This window comes from Protopterus annectens, chromosome 1.part2 (assembly GCF_019279795.1).
Source record: "Protopterus annectens isolate FY-2018-M chromosome 1.part2, PAN1.0, whole genome shotgun sequence".
Taxonomy (NCBI): Eukaryota; Metazoa; Chordata; order Ceratodontiformes; family Protopteridae; genus Protopterus; species Protopterus annectens.
This window is the reverse complement of record NC_056727.1, coordinates 1,115,432,351-1,115,447,906: the sequence shown is the minus strand read 5'-3', so window position 1 is coordinate 1,115,447,906 and position 15,556 is coordinate 1,115,432,351. Positions and strand designations below refer to the sequence as shown.

The window sequence follows — 15,556 nt, the reverse complement described above, 5'->3', positions numbered from 1 at the left end:
ACTTTTAATAAGCATGCTGTTTCATATAGTTACCCAAGTCATGGTACATCATGTAAGAGTGGCTGCTTTCCTTAACCCACTTGCTGCTGCATTGTAATCATATAAAAATATCAGTTTTTGATGTAGTGGAATCGTTAAGGAGAGGGTGGTAGCCCCCCTTCCATATTGTAATATCTGTGGCATAACATAATGTAATGATATGTATGCTTTGTCATAACTGACTTAAGATTGCACAGTGGAAAAGTGGAATAAGGTAGGACTGGAGAGGGGTTTCTACTGCGTATTCAGTGTGGTACATCATAAACATATAAATGTAACTTCACTGCAAGCTAAAGTGCAAATTGTTTATTTACACCCCATTTAACCTGTGTGCAGCACAACTATTACCACATCACCAAGAAAGCTCTGAGGCATGAACCTTAAGGATGAGTACCTTACAATCCCTGGGGTGCAGGAATTTCTGTAACATGCACACCTCCAAGTGCTTCTTGAACTTACAAAACTGACATCTGTATATTTTTCAGTTTGAATTTTACATTTTAGCAGTTTATAGATTGAGTACACATTTGGAGCATATTTCAATGAAAAAAATGTTATTCCACCCATTAAAGCACACTTTTTTGTTCAGTATTGTATCATTTTAACTTTATCAAATTTTTATGTAAAAGTTTCAAAAATTTTAAAGTTTTAAAGATTCTTCTTTGACTGTTGTATAATTCCATCTGTAAATGTCATCTTGCAGCAGCCATTTTTGTGAATGATGTTTTTGATCTAGGTTGCACAATCTAAGATGATAGTGGTCCATAAATTGTTTGGTGAAAATCTGAGTTAAGTTTTAGCAGAGTTGGGGCATTTTTTTTCTTTTCAATAATGCTGGAAAGTGTGTTGCCTAATATAAATGATTATTGTTCAGGGTTATAACTTTTTAACTTTATGGAATTTTAGTATACAATTTTCAGGGTGGTTATATTAGGGACCCTTCTGTCTAATTTTATGTGCAGAGTTGCATTTCTAAATATCATTTCATAACTGTTTTCAAAGATCTTGTTTTGGATACAATGGTGGTATTCCATAGAAAATATCATGAAAGTTTAGCTCAAACTGTTAAGTTTTGGCAGAGCTGATGCATCTGTTAGCAATACTATTAAAAGTGTGTTGGCTATTTTAAGTAATTGTTTACTATGCAGGGTTATAACTTTTTAACTTTGTAGAATTCTGGAATTCAATGTTCAGGGTAATCATACTAGAGACCATTATCTCTAAATCGATTCTTAAATGCTGTTTCACAGCTGCATTCACAAATTGTATTTTGGATCTAAATTGCACCTATCCAGGGTTAAGTCGGTACATGGTATGTTGAAAATCTGAGCTCAAAATGTTAAATTCTGGCAAAGTCATGGGTATTTGTGTAAAATAATGTTTCAAAAACATACTTTTTCCATGATTAATCAGTTACTAGTGGAGCTGAGGCAAAATAAGTTCCCTGACTTCTCTCTTGGTATTATTTATAACTGCACTATTGTGTACAACTGCAGTGTAAGGAAACATCTGTAGTATTAAGCTGGTTTTTGATGCAAAAATGTTAACCTGACACTTTGTTACAGTATTAACACTATTGCCCTTTCTGTGGTAGACAGTGTGTGAGAACACACTGCCTGTGCTGGTCCACTTTGGTTTGTTTTGCCTACTGAAATGTAATGCAGACACTTTGTTAAGGGAATAGCAGCGGTAGCGTTGTTGCATCACAGCAAGAGGTTTTCCCATTCGATTCTCGGTTGGAGCGCCTTCTGTGTGGAGTCTGCATGTCCTCCCTGTGGTCGAGTGGTGTTTGAAAGGCATGTGTGAATGGGTGTGCCTTCGTTGCAGGTTGGATGTCGAGCTGACACCTCAGCACCCATAAAAAATCTACTGCCAATCATTAGCAGACGGAGTTCCACTGTGGCGACCCCTAACCGAAAGAAAAACAACATTATTCACGTTATAGTAGAATGTCAAACTTCACTCATTTTGTGCTGGCCCAACCTAGCTGAGTAACAGAATGGATTTTGTTCAAAGGAATGGACATTTGTGGGAGCTACCATGTTGTAGTTATGCTTGTGAGTGGACATCTGCAGGACGGGCTACCATGTGTTACAAAGACTTGACACTAGTGCATTGCAAGCTAGGTCTGCCAGTTCTCAAACAGAGTCTTGTTGCAAAGCAGCACCCCAACCAAAAGCCAGTCTGAGTGATGTGGCCAAGGAATTAATACAGTATACTCAAAAAGTCATTGTTCATTGACAGGATGTATACTGTACTGCAGTCCTGTCATATGACCTGTACCTTTTACTTGGGTAGGTGGGCTATTGCTCTATGTGCTTCAGTGCATTGGCATGACATACATTTTGCCAGTTGTTAAGATTCAGACACACCATTTTAGTTTGTGCAGATGAGGGCAGATCTAACATGACTGGCATTCTGATACTATGAATCAGTGGAATACCAAATATTCTGACAGGTGCAGAGAAGACTTTTATGTTAGCAAATACCAGTAAGCCTAAAAGAGTAAGGGAGAAACAAAAGAAACTGATGTCACGTTTTAAATAAACTATTTGCTTTTTCGAGTTAACAGAGTTCATGGGTTGCTGTTGGTTTGGTGGATCTTAGCAAGGTGTTCCGTTGTGTTAGAGGGAAGTAGTAACAGATGCTCCTCCTTAGTCATGTACTCTAATGTGTTTTATCAGCAGGGATCCAGAACAAATATTATGCCGGCATGTTTATTATTGCACACTTCATTATTGTTGTACATTGAACGGTAGTGCTTTAAGTGGCCAGGGACTAGGTGGAAACATCTTTGTGTCTGCTGCCCCATATGTCACACCAAAGTCAAGGTTTGCTACTGTGCATCTCAGTGTGCCTTAACAATCACCTACCCTTTATAGCAGGATGCTATATTTCTGCTGTATGTACAAGCTGTAAATTTCTGGCTACATTCCTGATGTTGCAGGATGTAATGTTTATTTGAATAACATTACTTTGGTACAGTTACTACTCATATCTGTCCCTGTTGTAAAAATCTGAAAATTTTTTCTTCTTTTTTTTTCATTCATACCTAACTGAACAAAATGTGAAAGAGTTATGTGTTTGCTGCCTCACTTTCAGTGTACAATGGAGACTATTTCTGGTAAAACTACTGTGGGTGTGTGTGTGTGTGTGTGTGTGTATGTGTGTGTGTGTGTGTGTGTGTGTGTGTGTGTGTGTGTGTCACTGCGTAGGTATGCACTCATGCACTTGTGTGCATGTATGTGCATGCATGTGTGTGCATGCACATGAGTGCATGTGTGTGTCTCTGTTTGTTTGGGGATAGTGGGAATGGTGTTGAAGGTTTTCCATTTTACTATATCAGCTGAAAGTCTTACAGCAGTGCCCTGTCACCATGCAGAGCAGTAGAATTTACTTTTTTTTTTTAGTCCCCATAGGGGAAGTATACAGAAATAATGTTGTCAGATTTTGAGACTCATGTAATACTCATGTACAGTACTCATACTGTAAATAGAAGTAATATGTCCTCACTAGCATAAACTTTCTCATATATTTTTTGTTTGCACCTTAATTCTGTATGTACTTTTTTTACTAACCATTGTTTTTTTGCCTTCTTTTATTGAATCACTTATTGTACTAACCCAAATGTGGAGCTTTTCTCCCCGGGCCTCTGCTGAAAATGGAAATATATCCAGTTGGACTAGCCCGGTAAACAAATGTAAAATAAATAAATAAAATAAAAATGTACTGCTTACAGTGAACCCTGTTATGATAAGTAGCTCTGCAGTGAACTGCTAAGATGTTTTTTCTTTGTACTGCAGTTTTCAAAATGTGTATGTTATTATAAGCGTGAGGTCCTTGAAGTCATGTGATTGAATAATATAATTTTATGTAATCCAAAAAAAACAGCGGTATCAGAAGAAGGTGAATTCTACAGTTTTGTTGGTGTGTAGAATTTGGTCACTAAAATAGACAGCTTTAACAGTGTAAAGAATAGGCATTTGGTATGTGTATTAGTGGTGAAAAAATGTGTGCCACCATCAGATCTCAAAGGCTTTCTGTCTTCCTTGAACTTATAGGGATTTGGGTCCAGCTGAGTGAGATTTGCAATACTGTGATTTTTGTTTGTCATTCTGACATCTGCCTCACCTGCCAGCTGACATGCCCATACCTGGCAAGATAAGGAACCTAGAGTTGTCACTGTAGAGGAGACTGGCTCCTTCTCCGCCCATCATGATGCTGTCATCTTGTTTCCTACAATATAACCTCCAATACTGAAATGCTAAACAAGGTCAAGCTTAATAAAGAAATCTGTAGCGGTCCATTATGGTGCATTAATTACTGACTTTTCTCCAGATACCCCCATAAGTGCCACCATTTTCTCTTAGTTTCCTATCCACCTTATGAAGAAAGGAGAGACTGCCAGCCCAACTAGCTGGAATTTTGTAAATAATTATATGTCATTTGGGAATATCAACATGATTTATATAGAAGTGTAACAAATGGAGATACTGCCAGCACAGCTATCCGGAATTTTGTAAATAATTATATGTCATTTCTGTGTATCGACATGATCTATATAAGATGCGTGTGTTAAAATTGTATTAGAACTGTATCCCATGTGTATATCAAACTTGTTGTACAGATGGGTGTTAAAAATTTTTGTAAAGTACTGAGCTTAAAGATATATCCACAATGTGCCCTACTGGAAGAGAGCAGAAATGTACATGCACTATTGTAACTGTTTAAATGTATATATTTTTAACAGTGGACACTGGAATGCAGAAGGTTAACCTCAGTCTAGTAAATTTCAGAAAAATAGCTGAAATTAAATTACTTTATGGCAACAAGGAGACACAATGTCTAAAACAAGGGAACTCTGTATTGTCTTGGAAGTGTTTTATTGTTTTATGACTTCCAGCATCTATCAAAGATCTGAGGAAAAGCCCTTGCCTATGTATTTTCACTGGTAGATTCCAGCAGTGGGGGTTTCACCTGGGATAGAGTCTGATGACAAGTAATGATGTCATTCTGCAAGCTATCCCAGCAGTAATATTTGAGATATTAATTTAAGAAGTCTCTGAGAGAGACACAACATTCTGTATTATGTCTTTGACCTGACAACAACTAGAGAAGATCCATTCATTACATCTGCCTTGCTCTGTAAGTAAGTATCTAGGGAATAGTAACTCTCCTAGACATAGGCTTAGTTTAGATATTTTCTTCATTTATTTGAGACTGTCCTGCAATATTGTTTTAATATTTCCTGTGATTTTGAACTCTGATGTCACTGTAAATATATATTTAGTATTGTCTTTTATTATTTATTATTAAATATATTTAAACATTTCATTGCGGCTGATCTGTCTAGAGATATTTAAGTTCTGAGAGTACTTGCATATTTATTTGGTGACACTGTGGGGCACTCCTAATAGAGTTGCTCTTGGTCAAACTACTATTCGTATTAATAGTAACATTACAAAGTAAGATAGTACACCCTTTGTTAAGGGCCTTAAAGTAGCTGATATGAAGCTGGATGGTGGCAGTGATAACTACCTTATAGTCTGGGCAAAAGGGGGCATAGCTATTAAACCTGTGCCAGACTTTCCCGTGTGTGTGTGTGTGTGTGTGTGTGTGTGTGTGTGTGTGTGTGTGTGTGTGTGTGTGTATGTGTATGTGTGTGTGTGTGTGTGTGTGTGTGTGTGTGTGTGTGTGTATAAATCAAACCTCAAAGAGTGTGGTGTGTGTGTGTCAGCTGCTTGGGCAGGGACATGAAGCACTGGTTAGACAGAGAGGGTGCTGGAGGTCTTGGCTTGGCCACTCAGCTGAGATCTAAACTGTTTAGCTGTACCAGTGGGGAGTCTTATTGGGGATCTGGAGAAAGAGGGTGAAACCAGCCTCGGAATGACTGTGGTCTCTGTGTACTCTTAAGGGAAATTGCACTTGATGCAGAGAGCTGCATCTGCAAATACTGTGTGTGTACCTTGCCATCTTATCAGTGTACATCCGTCACTGCTGCCAGTGGTGAGGATTGAGGCTCCTTGATTACTGGTTCAGTGGTGGGTCATCACACACCTCACCACTTAGTATGCCAACCCATATCCTTTGGCTTCCCTAGTAACTTATTATAAGAAACAGTGCAAACGTTTCATTGTAAAATCCATATATACCATGCATACATATGCATATATCTCCTCAGTAGTGGAAAGCTACAAAGCTACAACAATAAATATTTTGCTTAATTTTAATCTTTGAACACTTGGTTTGAGGATAACATGGTTCCCATTTGCTAATCTCAGTAGTCAGATTTAAAATTCCTGTTCAACACAATGTATTTATTTTTTGACTTTTCATTACTGGGGAAAGTCCAAATGTGTAGCAGCTTGGGAGAAAAGCTCCAAAGTATTACAAAACATTTTAAGAACAATAATTTTACAATATTCAAAAATAATACAAAAGACAACTACAGTTTAAATTATATCAAACAAAGCCAAAAAAAGGCAGCAACAAACCAATAATCCACAGAAAAGCAGATGCAGGCCAAAGGACTCCACAAAGAAGAAGCGATAAATCCACTTTATTTATACAGCAGTAAAAGGTTAGCGCTTTCGTCCCTGAAATAAACTAGGAACTTCATCAGACAAATAAAAAATGTTCCAACAGCTTTTTAAATCTTGTAACCTGAAGTGCATGTGTAGTGACATCACAAACCACACCTCTGAGCTCAACTAAACCACACCCCTGGTTCATGACATATATACAGCCTTGCTTAAGAGAAAAAATACCTGAATGAATGACTTGAGTATAAAATGCAGTATATAAGATACCATATCAAACATTTTAAAATTGTAAACAAATATAAATACTAAATAGTCACTGTTAAAATACATATCTAATAGACATAAATAAGTGAATAAAAGCCAAAAAGCATGTTTTTTTCCTGTTAAAGACATAGTGCACAATACTTGTAAAATACTTATAAAATCAAGTATTTACATAAAAGTAGTGTATATAAATGTATATAAAAATGTGTATAAAAAATCAGGTGTCATCTATTCAAAGCTTTTAATTTTAATACACTTGAAATAGAAACAGCCTCATTCAACCCAAGCCAAACCTTGTCTTCCCAGTAGCAGTGGCCATGCACTCCCCCCCTGTTGTTCACTGCTACACTGTCCAACACTATAAATCTAAAATTCTGTCCACTGTTTTCTTTAACGTGTTTTGCCAAGGAATTGAACTCACATTCATCTCTGATGTCACTCGTGTTCCCCAATGCATTGTTTCAGCTTACGTTCAGTTTTTCCTATATAGAAACATGTGCATTGGGAACACTTAGCACAATAAACCACTTTTTCTGAGTTGCAACAAAATTTATCCAAAATTTTGTAGCTCATCCCATTAATGTTAATTTTGTTCACTGGCAAAAGGTATGAGCAAAATTTGCACCTACCACACTTAAACATATATCCTGTTTTTTTTTTTTTGGGGGGGTGCTTATATTTTTAAAAAAGCATTTCAAATTCTTGCCCTTTTTATAAACACAGACTGGGTATTCACCTACATGTTTCATGATATCCCTGTATGTACTCAAAAAACTCCATTAAGTTTTTTTAATAAAGTGGCTGTCAGTAGAAAATGTTGTGATGAATATGGCACTATTGTCAAACTTGGCTTTGTTATTCTCTTTGTCACTACATCCAGACATGTTGTGTCTATTGTTGACGGAGCATGGCAGGATTTTATCACCGATCCATCTAACAGTAGTCTCTGGTCAGTAGGTCCATCCCCCAATAATGCCCTAAAGTGTCCATTTTGTCTCTTTGTAATGACTTCCCTCATTACTTCTTGAATTAAATCTCTAGGGTAACCTCTCTTTAAGAACATATTTTCTAACTTATTGCATTCTAAAAGAAAACATTCCCACAATGTTACCATCCTCGCAGCTCTAACGAATTGCCCTTTCAAGACAGCTCTTTTTTGGGTGTGAGGATGGTTGCTGTCGTAATGGAGAAAACTATTACAATATGTTTCTTTTCGATATATCTCAGCCACGAACATTTTGTGTGTATTGTCATTAGAAATAAGGACATCCAAAAAAAGGTATATTTGTTTCACTTTTATTGCTGGTGAATTTTAGGAATTCAGTAGTTTGGTTGATGTACATCAAAAACTTGTCTAAAACATCATTTTGACCGTCCCACAAAATAAAAATATCGTCCAAGAAACGTAAATATATGAAACAATGTTGAAACAGTGGGTGGCCTGTGAGGAAATGCCTTTCCCATTCTATCATCACAATGTTTGTGTACAAACCAACACAGGCTGCACCCATTGCTACTCCTTCTAGCTGATGGTAATATTCACCATCGAACAAAATGAAATTGTTTTTTAATACAATTTTTAAAAGTGTTTCCTATACGTTAGCATTATTTTGTGGGACCCCTTTACTGACTAAAAAGTCACAAAACCATTCCACCCCAACTTCATGAGGGATGGATGTGTACAAGTTCTTTACATCTATCGTTACAAACACAAAGTTTTCCTTGTACCTTACTTTATTCATCCTTGTCAAAAAATCCCATGAATCCTTACAAACACTAGCTTCTTCTTGTACATATATTTTTAACTTTTGATTGGGAATTTTGCTAGAGGGTGTGTAATGGATCCACGTGCATCAACAATCAGTCACATAGGTGGTTGATTTATACATTTGTGTATCTACTGCACACCAAAAATTGTAAGTGTTTTAGGATAAAGCACAGTTAGGTAATTTAGCTCATCTATACTAATAGACCCTTCAATAAACAAATCATATAGGTTACCCTTTATTCTACTGTACATTGTGTTAACTTCACTTAACAAGCTCCTATTTTAACTGTTGCTTAACAAAATATCTTTCATTTTGTGCACATAGTCACTGTGGTTCATAATCACAATACTACCCCCTTTGTCAGGTTTAAATATTCTGATGTTAGGGGGTTGTATTAAAAGATTTAGTTCAGTGGCTTCAATTTCTGTGAGATTATGTTTTCGTGTTTTGTCTGTTCCTTTGTGTAGCTCATGCTCTAAGGTCTAACTCACACATTTTTTCGAATAACTCTAAAGTGGGGTGTATGGGGGATTATATGTGCTTGAAACTCTAAAGGGTTCACACACAATTAGGTTGTTCCTAAATAATTTAAAATTTAATTTTCAAATAAATAGTTTCAGGTCAATTTGTGACTGTACCAGATTCATTTTTTATTAGGAATAAAGGTGAGTCCCTTTGCAAACAAGTCACATACTGTAACATCAAAAACCAAGTTAGTAAAGTTATACAAGTTAAAGTCATTAGTTCTGTTTGTAATGATTTTTAACACAGGTAGCTGGAAGTGTTGTGGGAGAGTAAAATTATAAGATGTTAAACTGTTCAATGTCTCCCCCTCCAAGCACCCTTGTTCGGCTAGAAACTCTCTCTCAGCTGGCGCTTGTCCTGCCATTGTTGAACCCCTGGGTTGTGTTTCATCGTTTGTTGGTTCATTAACCGTTACGAACGTCTCAACGCTTGGAGTTGTTCTTTGTCTAAAAAATGTTGTCCTCTTCTATGTAGTAAGGTAGTCCCTGGTTGCTGTTGGTTACATTTATTCTGCTTTTAGTAAAAGTCTTTCAACCCCAAGTTTGTGATTGGGGGGGGTGGGGGTAAGCAGTAAAAGTCTTATATGCATTTTGGTCTCTCTCCAATTTTTTTATCTTTCTGTTTTTTTATGTTGGCCATTTGGTCATCTATAGAATAAAATATTCTTTTATATTCAAATTCATTATTTTTAAACTGAATGTCCGACATCAAGAATTTATCTAGTTCACTGGCTTCTTTTGTAAGTGTTTGTATCAGTTTATTGTTGTCATCCATCACAATTTGCATGTATTCAAGGCCAAATCTATCAAACAAAGTCAACAGTTGTTTATGCAAAGGAGAATCTACAACAAGTCCCGGCAGATAGCTCTAGACTCGTAGGCCTTTTGGCACTATTGTTTGCTTTATACATTTCCCAAAATATAAATTATCCATTTGTAGTTTTTTTATCTTTACCAAAACTTAATCGAACTTCTTTTCGATATATCTCAGCCACAAACATTTTGTATGTATTGTCCTTAGAAATAAGGACATCCAAAAAAGATATATTTGTTTTACTTTTATTGCTAGTGAATTTTAGGAATTCAGTAGTTTGGTTGATGTACATTAAAAACTTGTCTAAAACATCATTTTGACTGTCCCACAAAATAAAAATATTGTCCAAGAACCGTAAATATATGAAACAATGTTGAAACAGTGGGTGACCTGTGAGGAAATGCCTTTCCCATTCTATCATCACAATGTTTGCGTACAAACCTCCACAGGCTGCACCCATTGCTACTCCTTCTTGTTGATGGTAATATTCAGCATCGAACAAAATGAAATTGTTTTTTAATACAATTTCTAAAAGTGTTTTGTATACGTTAACATTATTTTGTGGGACCCCTTTACTGACTAAGAAGTCACAAAACCATTCTACCCCAACTTCATGAGGGATACAGTTTAAATTATACCAAATTAGACATTTTATGAAAACACTGGTTAAGAATAAATTTAATAGTTAGAGAAATTTTAGCCACTTTATATAGAAATTAAAAATAAGTTAGTATAATACAAGCAGGAATTGCAATACCCAGTGACAGAAAAGCAGGCTTATGGTATATTTAGAGAGAAAGTCAGGGGAGTGAAATTGATAAAAGTAAGGAAGTGAGTGAAGAAGGGAGAGCAAGGAGATATAAGGTATGAACAGGTATTTGTTCACATTTAAGGATATGGTTTATCTGGTGTTGAGCAAGAACAGAGACAACTTTTGGCTAGGAAGTTTTTCAGAATGGAGGGAGAGTATGGACCTTATGGACAGAGATAAGGAGTTCCAGGCCTTAACAGTTATGAATACAGACAATGCCCAGCAGATTTGATAGGTTTGTGGACAGACAGGAGTTTTTGTCAATAGATCATAATGACCGACTGGAAACATAGTCAAGTACAATGTTATTTAGTGTTGGACAAGCAGATAGATTCTAGATAATTTTATAGGTGGTAAGAAGCTATGTATAGGCAAGCTGATGGGGTAGTTCTAATCACTATAGGCTTTTAGCGCTATACAGTGAAAGGGGTATTTCCTTCAAATTTTGCAACTTTGTTATAGCATTGTTCAGGTTCTGATTTTGTATGTATTTAGACACTTTGCATTTACCACATGTTTTAGTTTATATGCCCTGGAAAAATATGCAAAATGCTAAAGGTGGTATCTAAACAATGTGATGTCCATGTTTTTCTTTCATGGAAAACTTGCTGTAAAAAAGACATACTTTATTTCAATATAACAATCAGAAATATGAACAGCTATGTAATTACAGTTTTTATGGTTAATTGGATAATTTAAGAAAATAAAGGCAGGTTTAAAGTGTCTGACTTACAGTACTTCTATGAGAAGGAATATTGTTTTGATTAATAAAACCATGGAAATTTTTAAAAAGTGAAAACCCTCCATCTAGTGGTGGTGGATAGCATTATAAAGTTAAACAGTTTAAAACTACAGTCAGTTGCAATTAAACAGACACAAGGTGGATATTAACATCTTTATGGTTTTGGGGATGATCTTTTCTTATTATAAATTTATTTTCACAAAGAGCATATTCGTGTCACACTGTCTTGTTAGGTAATTATTCTATTTCTGTGAGAGAATATAGTCATTTTGTTTGGCTTAATGTAGGAGAAATATCTCACAGGTGTCACACATTATAAGGTAGATTATACTTCTGAAAACGTGGGTGCAATGTGGAATGGCAACAGTTCACAATGCTTAGTCCGGATTTAACATAATAATTCATATTAAGTTATAATTCTGAATGTTTAACAATCACTATACACATTACTTCAGTTATCCCTTCTGTTATTTCAGTTTCCAGTAGCTCTAAGCAGTGTCTGTTTAAAAGTTCAGAAGTATGTAACAGGCAATGCTTTACAGAATTAAAATAGCTTTTGGAGAAAAGTTCTTTATGGGAGAGCCAGGCTTTGTCCTCCAACCAGTGCAGATTAAGCTGATGTCAATGCATAATCCTTGTAACTTGCTTTTTTATGTATGGGGGTGGGAGGGGTCATATGTAATGCTTACTTAGCTATGCAGACCATACCTCTCAAACTCTTAGCGGAAGAAGGCTCATGTGTACAGTTATGTATTTCCATTTATAAAATTAACCAGACCAAAAGGAGCAAACTGTCTGTATGACTGCAACAGAGTAGGGAATCAGAAACACTTGCCATGTTTTAATTATATTTTGCAGTTACCAAAACTAATATATGAAACATCTGTACTGGATAACACACCTGGAGTTTCTATAACTGAGAAGTTTCTGGCTTACAAATATTTTGTTAGCAATCCAAAACATTATCAGTCAAGGTCATCATTTACTACCCAGCTTTTTTTTTCTAGGGTAGTAGGGGACAATTGTAAAACAAAGATGACAAGAGTTTTGAGTGAATTAAAATTCAACATATTCAGCTATGACCAGAGAAAAAAACAGTCTTTCATCTCTCTACCTCAGTCCTAGTGGTGCAGTTGCTGTGCAATGGCAAGCAACAAGAAATGTCTGCTTATATTCTGATGTCCACTACTGCCCCAACACAAGCTCACACATGCACACACATTTGTGCATTCACACAAACTCAGACATAAAAATGCCCAAGGTGCACACCTACCAAATATTTCCCAGTACAGACGTAAGAAGTGCAGATGCTTTATTTTCACATATTGCAGAAAAGAACATTTTTTTTATAAGAGTATCCCTGTTTCTAGTATGTTGTGTCTGTCAGGCAACTATTTTATGCCAGATGGTTTAGGTGTTCTGAGCATTATGAATCAGGATGGTTCTGAAACATGTTCAGGAAAATATATTCAGCTAAACACAGAGGGTATGCCTACTCACACTTGCAGGGACAACAAATAAACGGAGTAACCCAAAGCCCTTGCACTGACTTCACTAAGGAGTACTTCTGGAGTGCAAACTAGGTGTTTTATCATCAGGCAGGCTCCAGATCATGTGACTGGAAAGGCAGGAGATATTTAAAGGAACAGCGCACCAGAAGCCAAGCATTCAGCAGTTTGTACATACTGGATAGCACGTTAATCCTTTGATTATACCTAGACGTACTTTCTGAGGTACTTTTAAATAACTGCCTTTCAGGATGGCTGAGGCATTTGCAGGAACATGGGCTTTAGTAAGCAGTGAGAACTTTGATGAGTACATGAAGGAGGTTGGTAAGTAATGTTTAATATTTTCAAATAACAATGAATGATCTGGTGTTAATAAAAGACTGCACAGTCTGATAAATAAAAATGTAAGCAAAATAAAGTAAAAGGTACTAAATATAAAACTTTTACTCTGACATTGCACACACAGTGTACCAAATTTCAACAGATGTTTCACAAGTTGTACTTTGCCAGACAGCTGGTCCATGGCAAACATTTCTTAAAGCAAAACCGTTTCTCCCCACATGGCATTAATTCTAAATTACATGTCAGAAAGGAAATAAGACACATCTGCTCTTGACTCAGGTAGTTGATGATAATTATAAAGAAAGGGTGAACTTTGGTGAGCTTTGAACATATAAGTTATGCTGGGTGAAGGGAAGCGTATAAAAGTAACTGAATGAACAAGGTTTTAATGACAATATCCTTAGTGCTACTTCTTTGCTACAACAGAGGGGGAGAAGAGAGCTTGTAATTTTTTTTAGCCAAAAAAAAAAAATACTAGTAGAAACCTGAAAAGCAAACTCTAAAGTACAGTTAAACAGGGAACTTTGTGCATTAGTGTGTATAGGGCTTTCAAATAACCACATGCCATTTCTGTGTGAATGTGTTGTGGAGAGGACTAAATTCCTTATATTACCCCCTCTCCAAAGAGGTGCTGTAAAATAAGCTTCATATTCCATAGACATAACACCCAGGCAGAGTGTGTGTGTGTGTGTGTGTGTGTGTGTGTGTGTGTGTGTGTGTGTGTGTGTGTGTGTGTGTGTGTGTGTGTGTGCGTGTGTGCGTGTGTGCGTGTGTGCGTGTGTGTGTGTGTGTGTGTGTTGTTGTAGTTGCATAGTTCAAGTATTTATTCTGCGACTTTAAAGTGAAGCTGTTTGGCTCTACAAACAAAATGTTTGCAGCAGTCTCTCTGTCTCAAGTCTTGCACATAAGTCTAGACATAAAAAAGTTTCCATGTGGTCTAGAAGTATTTTAAAGCTGCCTGTCTGCATCATTTAAATATGCCTGATCTCCCATCTGCCCATTTTTGTTTACAAATTTCTTATACATGTAAAAACCGTAATGAAACAGTTTGCCCATCAGGCATGTTTGCCACTTGTTTATAGAAACTCAGCTGGAGAAAATTAACAGTTAATATGGTGGGTGCATTATATTAAAACAGTAGTCACATCTAAAAAAATATGATTTGCCAATAAATTGTCATGCTTCCTTAGGGAAATTTTGAGTTAGTGGACTATCTAATTCTGTAACAGTAATTATACAGTGGAAATGTAAAATAATATTTCTCCAATAGGCATATAATAAAATTCTACAATAACTCATGCCCTTTCAGTGGCATACTACATTCATAAACCATGTTCCTGTGGTATTATAATGAGTGATAGTGACCCAAAGCAGTTATAAAATGAAGTTTTGCATTCAAAGATTACACAAATATTTATACAGTAATAATGTATTTCATAGTGCTCAGTCTTACACAACAGATGGGGGCATGCAGTAATTCTGATTACCAAAATCCTTCTTACATCTGGTATGCCATTCCCAGTCTGAAGCTGGCTAAAACAGAAAGAACCAGAACAATAAAAGAAGGCAATTATTTCACCTTGCAGCACAGAGATCTTTAGGGTTCATTATATGTATCAAGGGGTGTGTGACTACAGCGAGTTGTGTATTAAGAAAAGGCAGTTGAGAATTATATTTCTTTCAGTAGAAAGTCATCTTGCCATTTATCAGTATTGATATACAGCATATTGTGCCATCACAGTCCCTGTAACTGTCAAAGTGTATACATGTAAGACTCCACTGAAATTAAGAACTTGGTCTCAGTTCTATAATGCTGGGAAGATAAAATGCATGAGGGAGTCAGTTTACATAGAACAGTGAAAATAGTATATCAGGTTGTACCTCTGCAGCACCCCTTATATAATGTTGAATATACATGTATCTAGATTTTTCGCATCTTCTGATATCATTTAATGGTCAGTTTAGTAAGGGCCTTTCAAAGAATACTAAACAGTTTCAAATATTTCTCAAATAATATGTTACTTGATACATATAAAGAACCCTAAAGATCACTGCCCTTCAGGTAAAAGAATTGCCCTCTTTTAGTGTTCTGGTTCTTTCTGTTACGAATGATTAGCAATCAGTTTGTGGGTTATATGATGCAATTTTTATGACCAGACATAAAGCAGACCCAAGGGTGTAGCCAGGCATATTCTTTGTAC

General features: G+C 36.2%; 1 protein-coding gene across 1 annotated transcript in view; it reads left to right on the top strand.

Moving 5' to 3' along the window:
• The first annotated feature begins 13,148 nt into the window (after positions 1-13,148).
• Positions 13,149-15,556, top strand: part of LOC122792256 (fatty acid-binding protein, heart-like) — a 177,878-nt gene continuing 175,470 nt past the window's right edge. Inside the window, exon 1 of the mRNA XM_044060006.1 lies at positions 13,149-13,337. Within this exon, the coding sequence (XP_043915941.1) occupies positions 13,265-13,337 (73 nt within the window). The 5' untranslated portion in view covers positions 13,149-13,264. The remainder of the gene's footprint in view (positions 13,338-15,556) is intronic.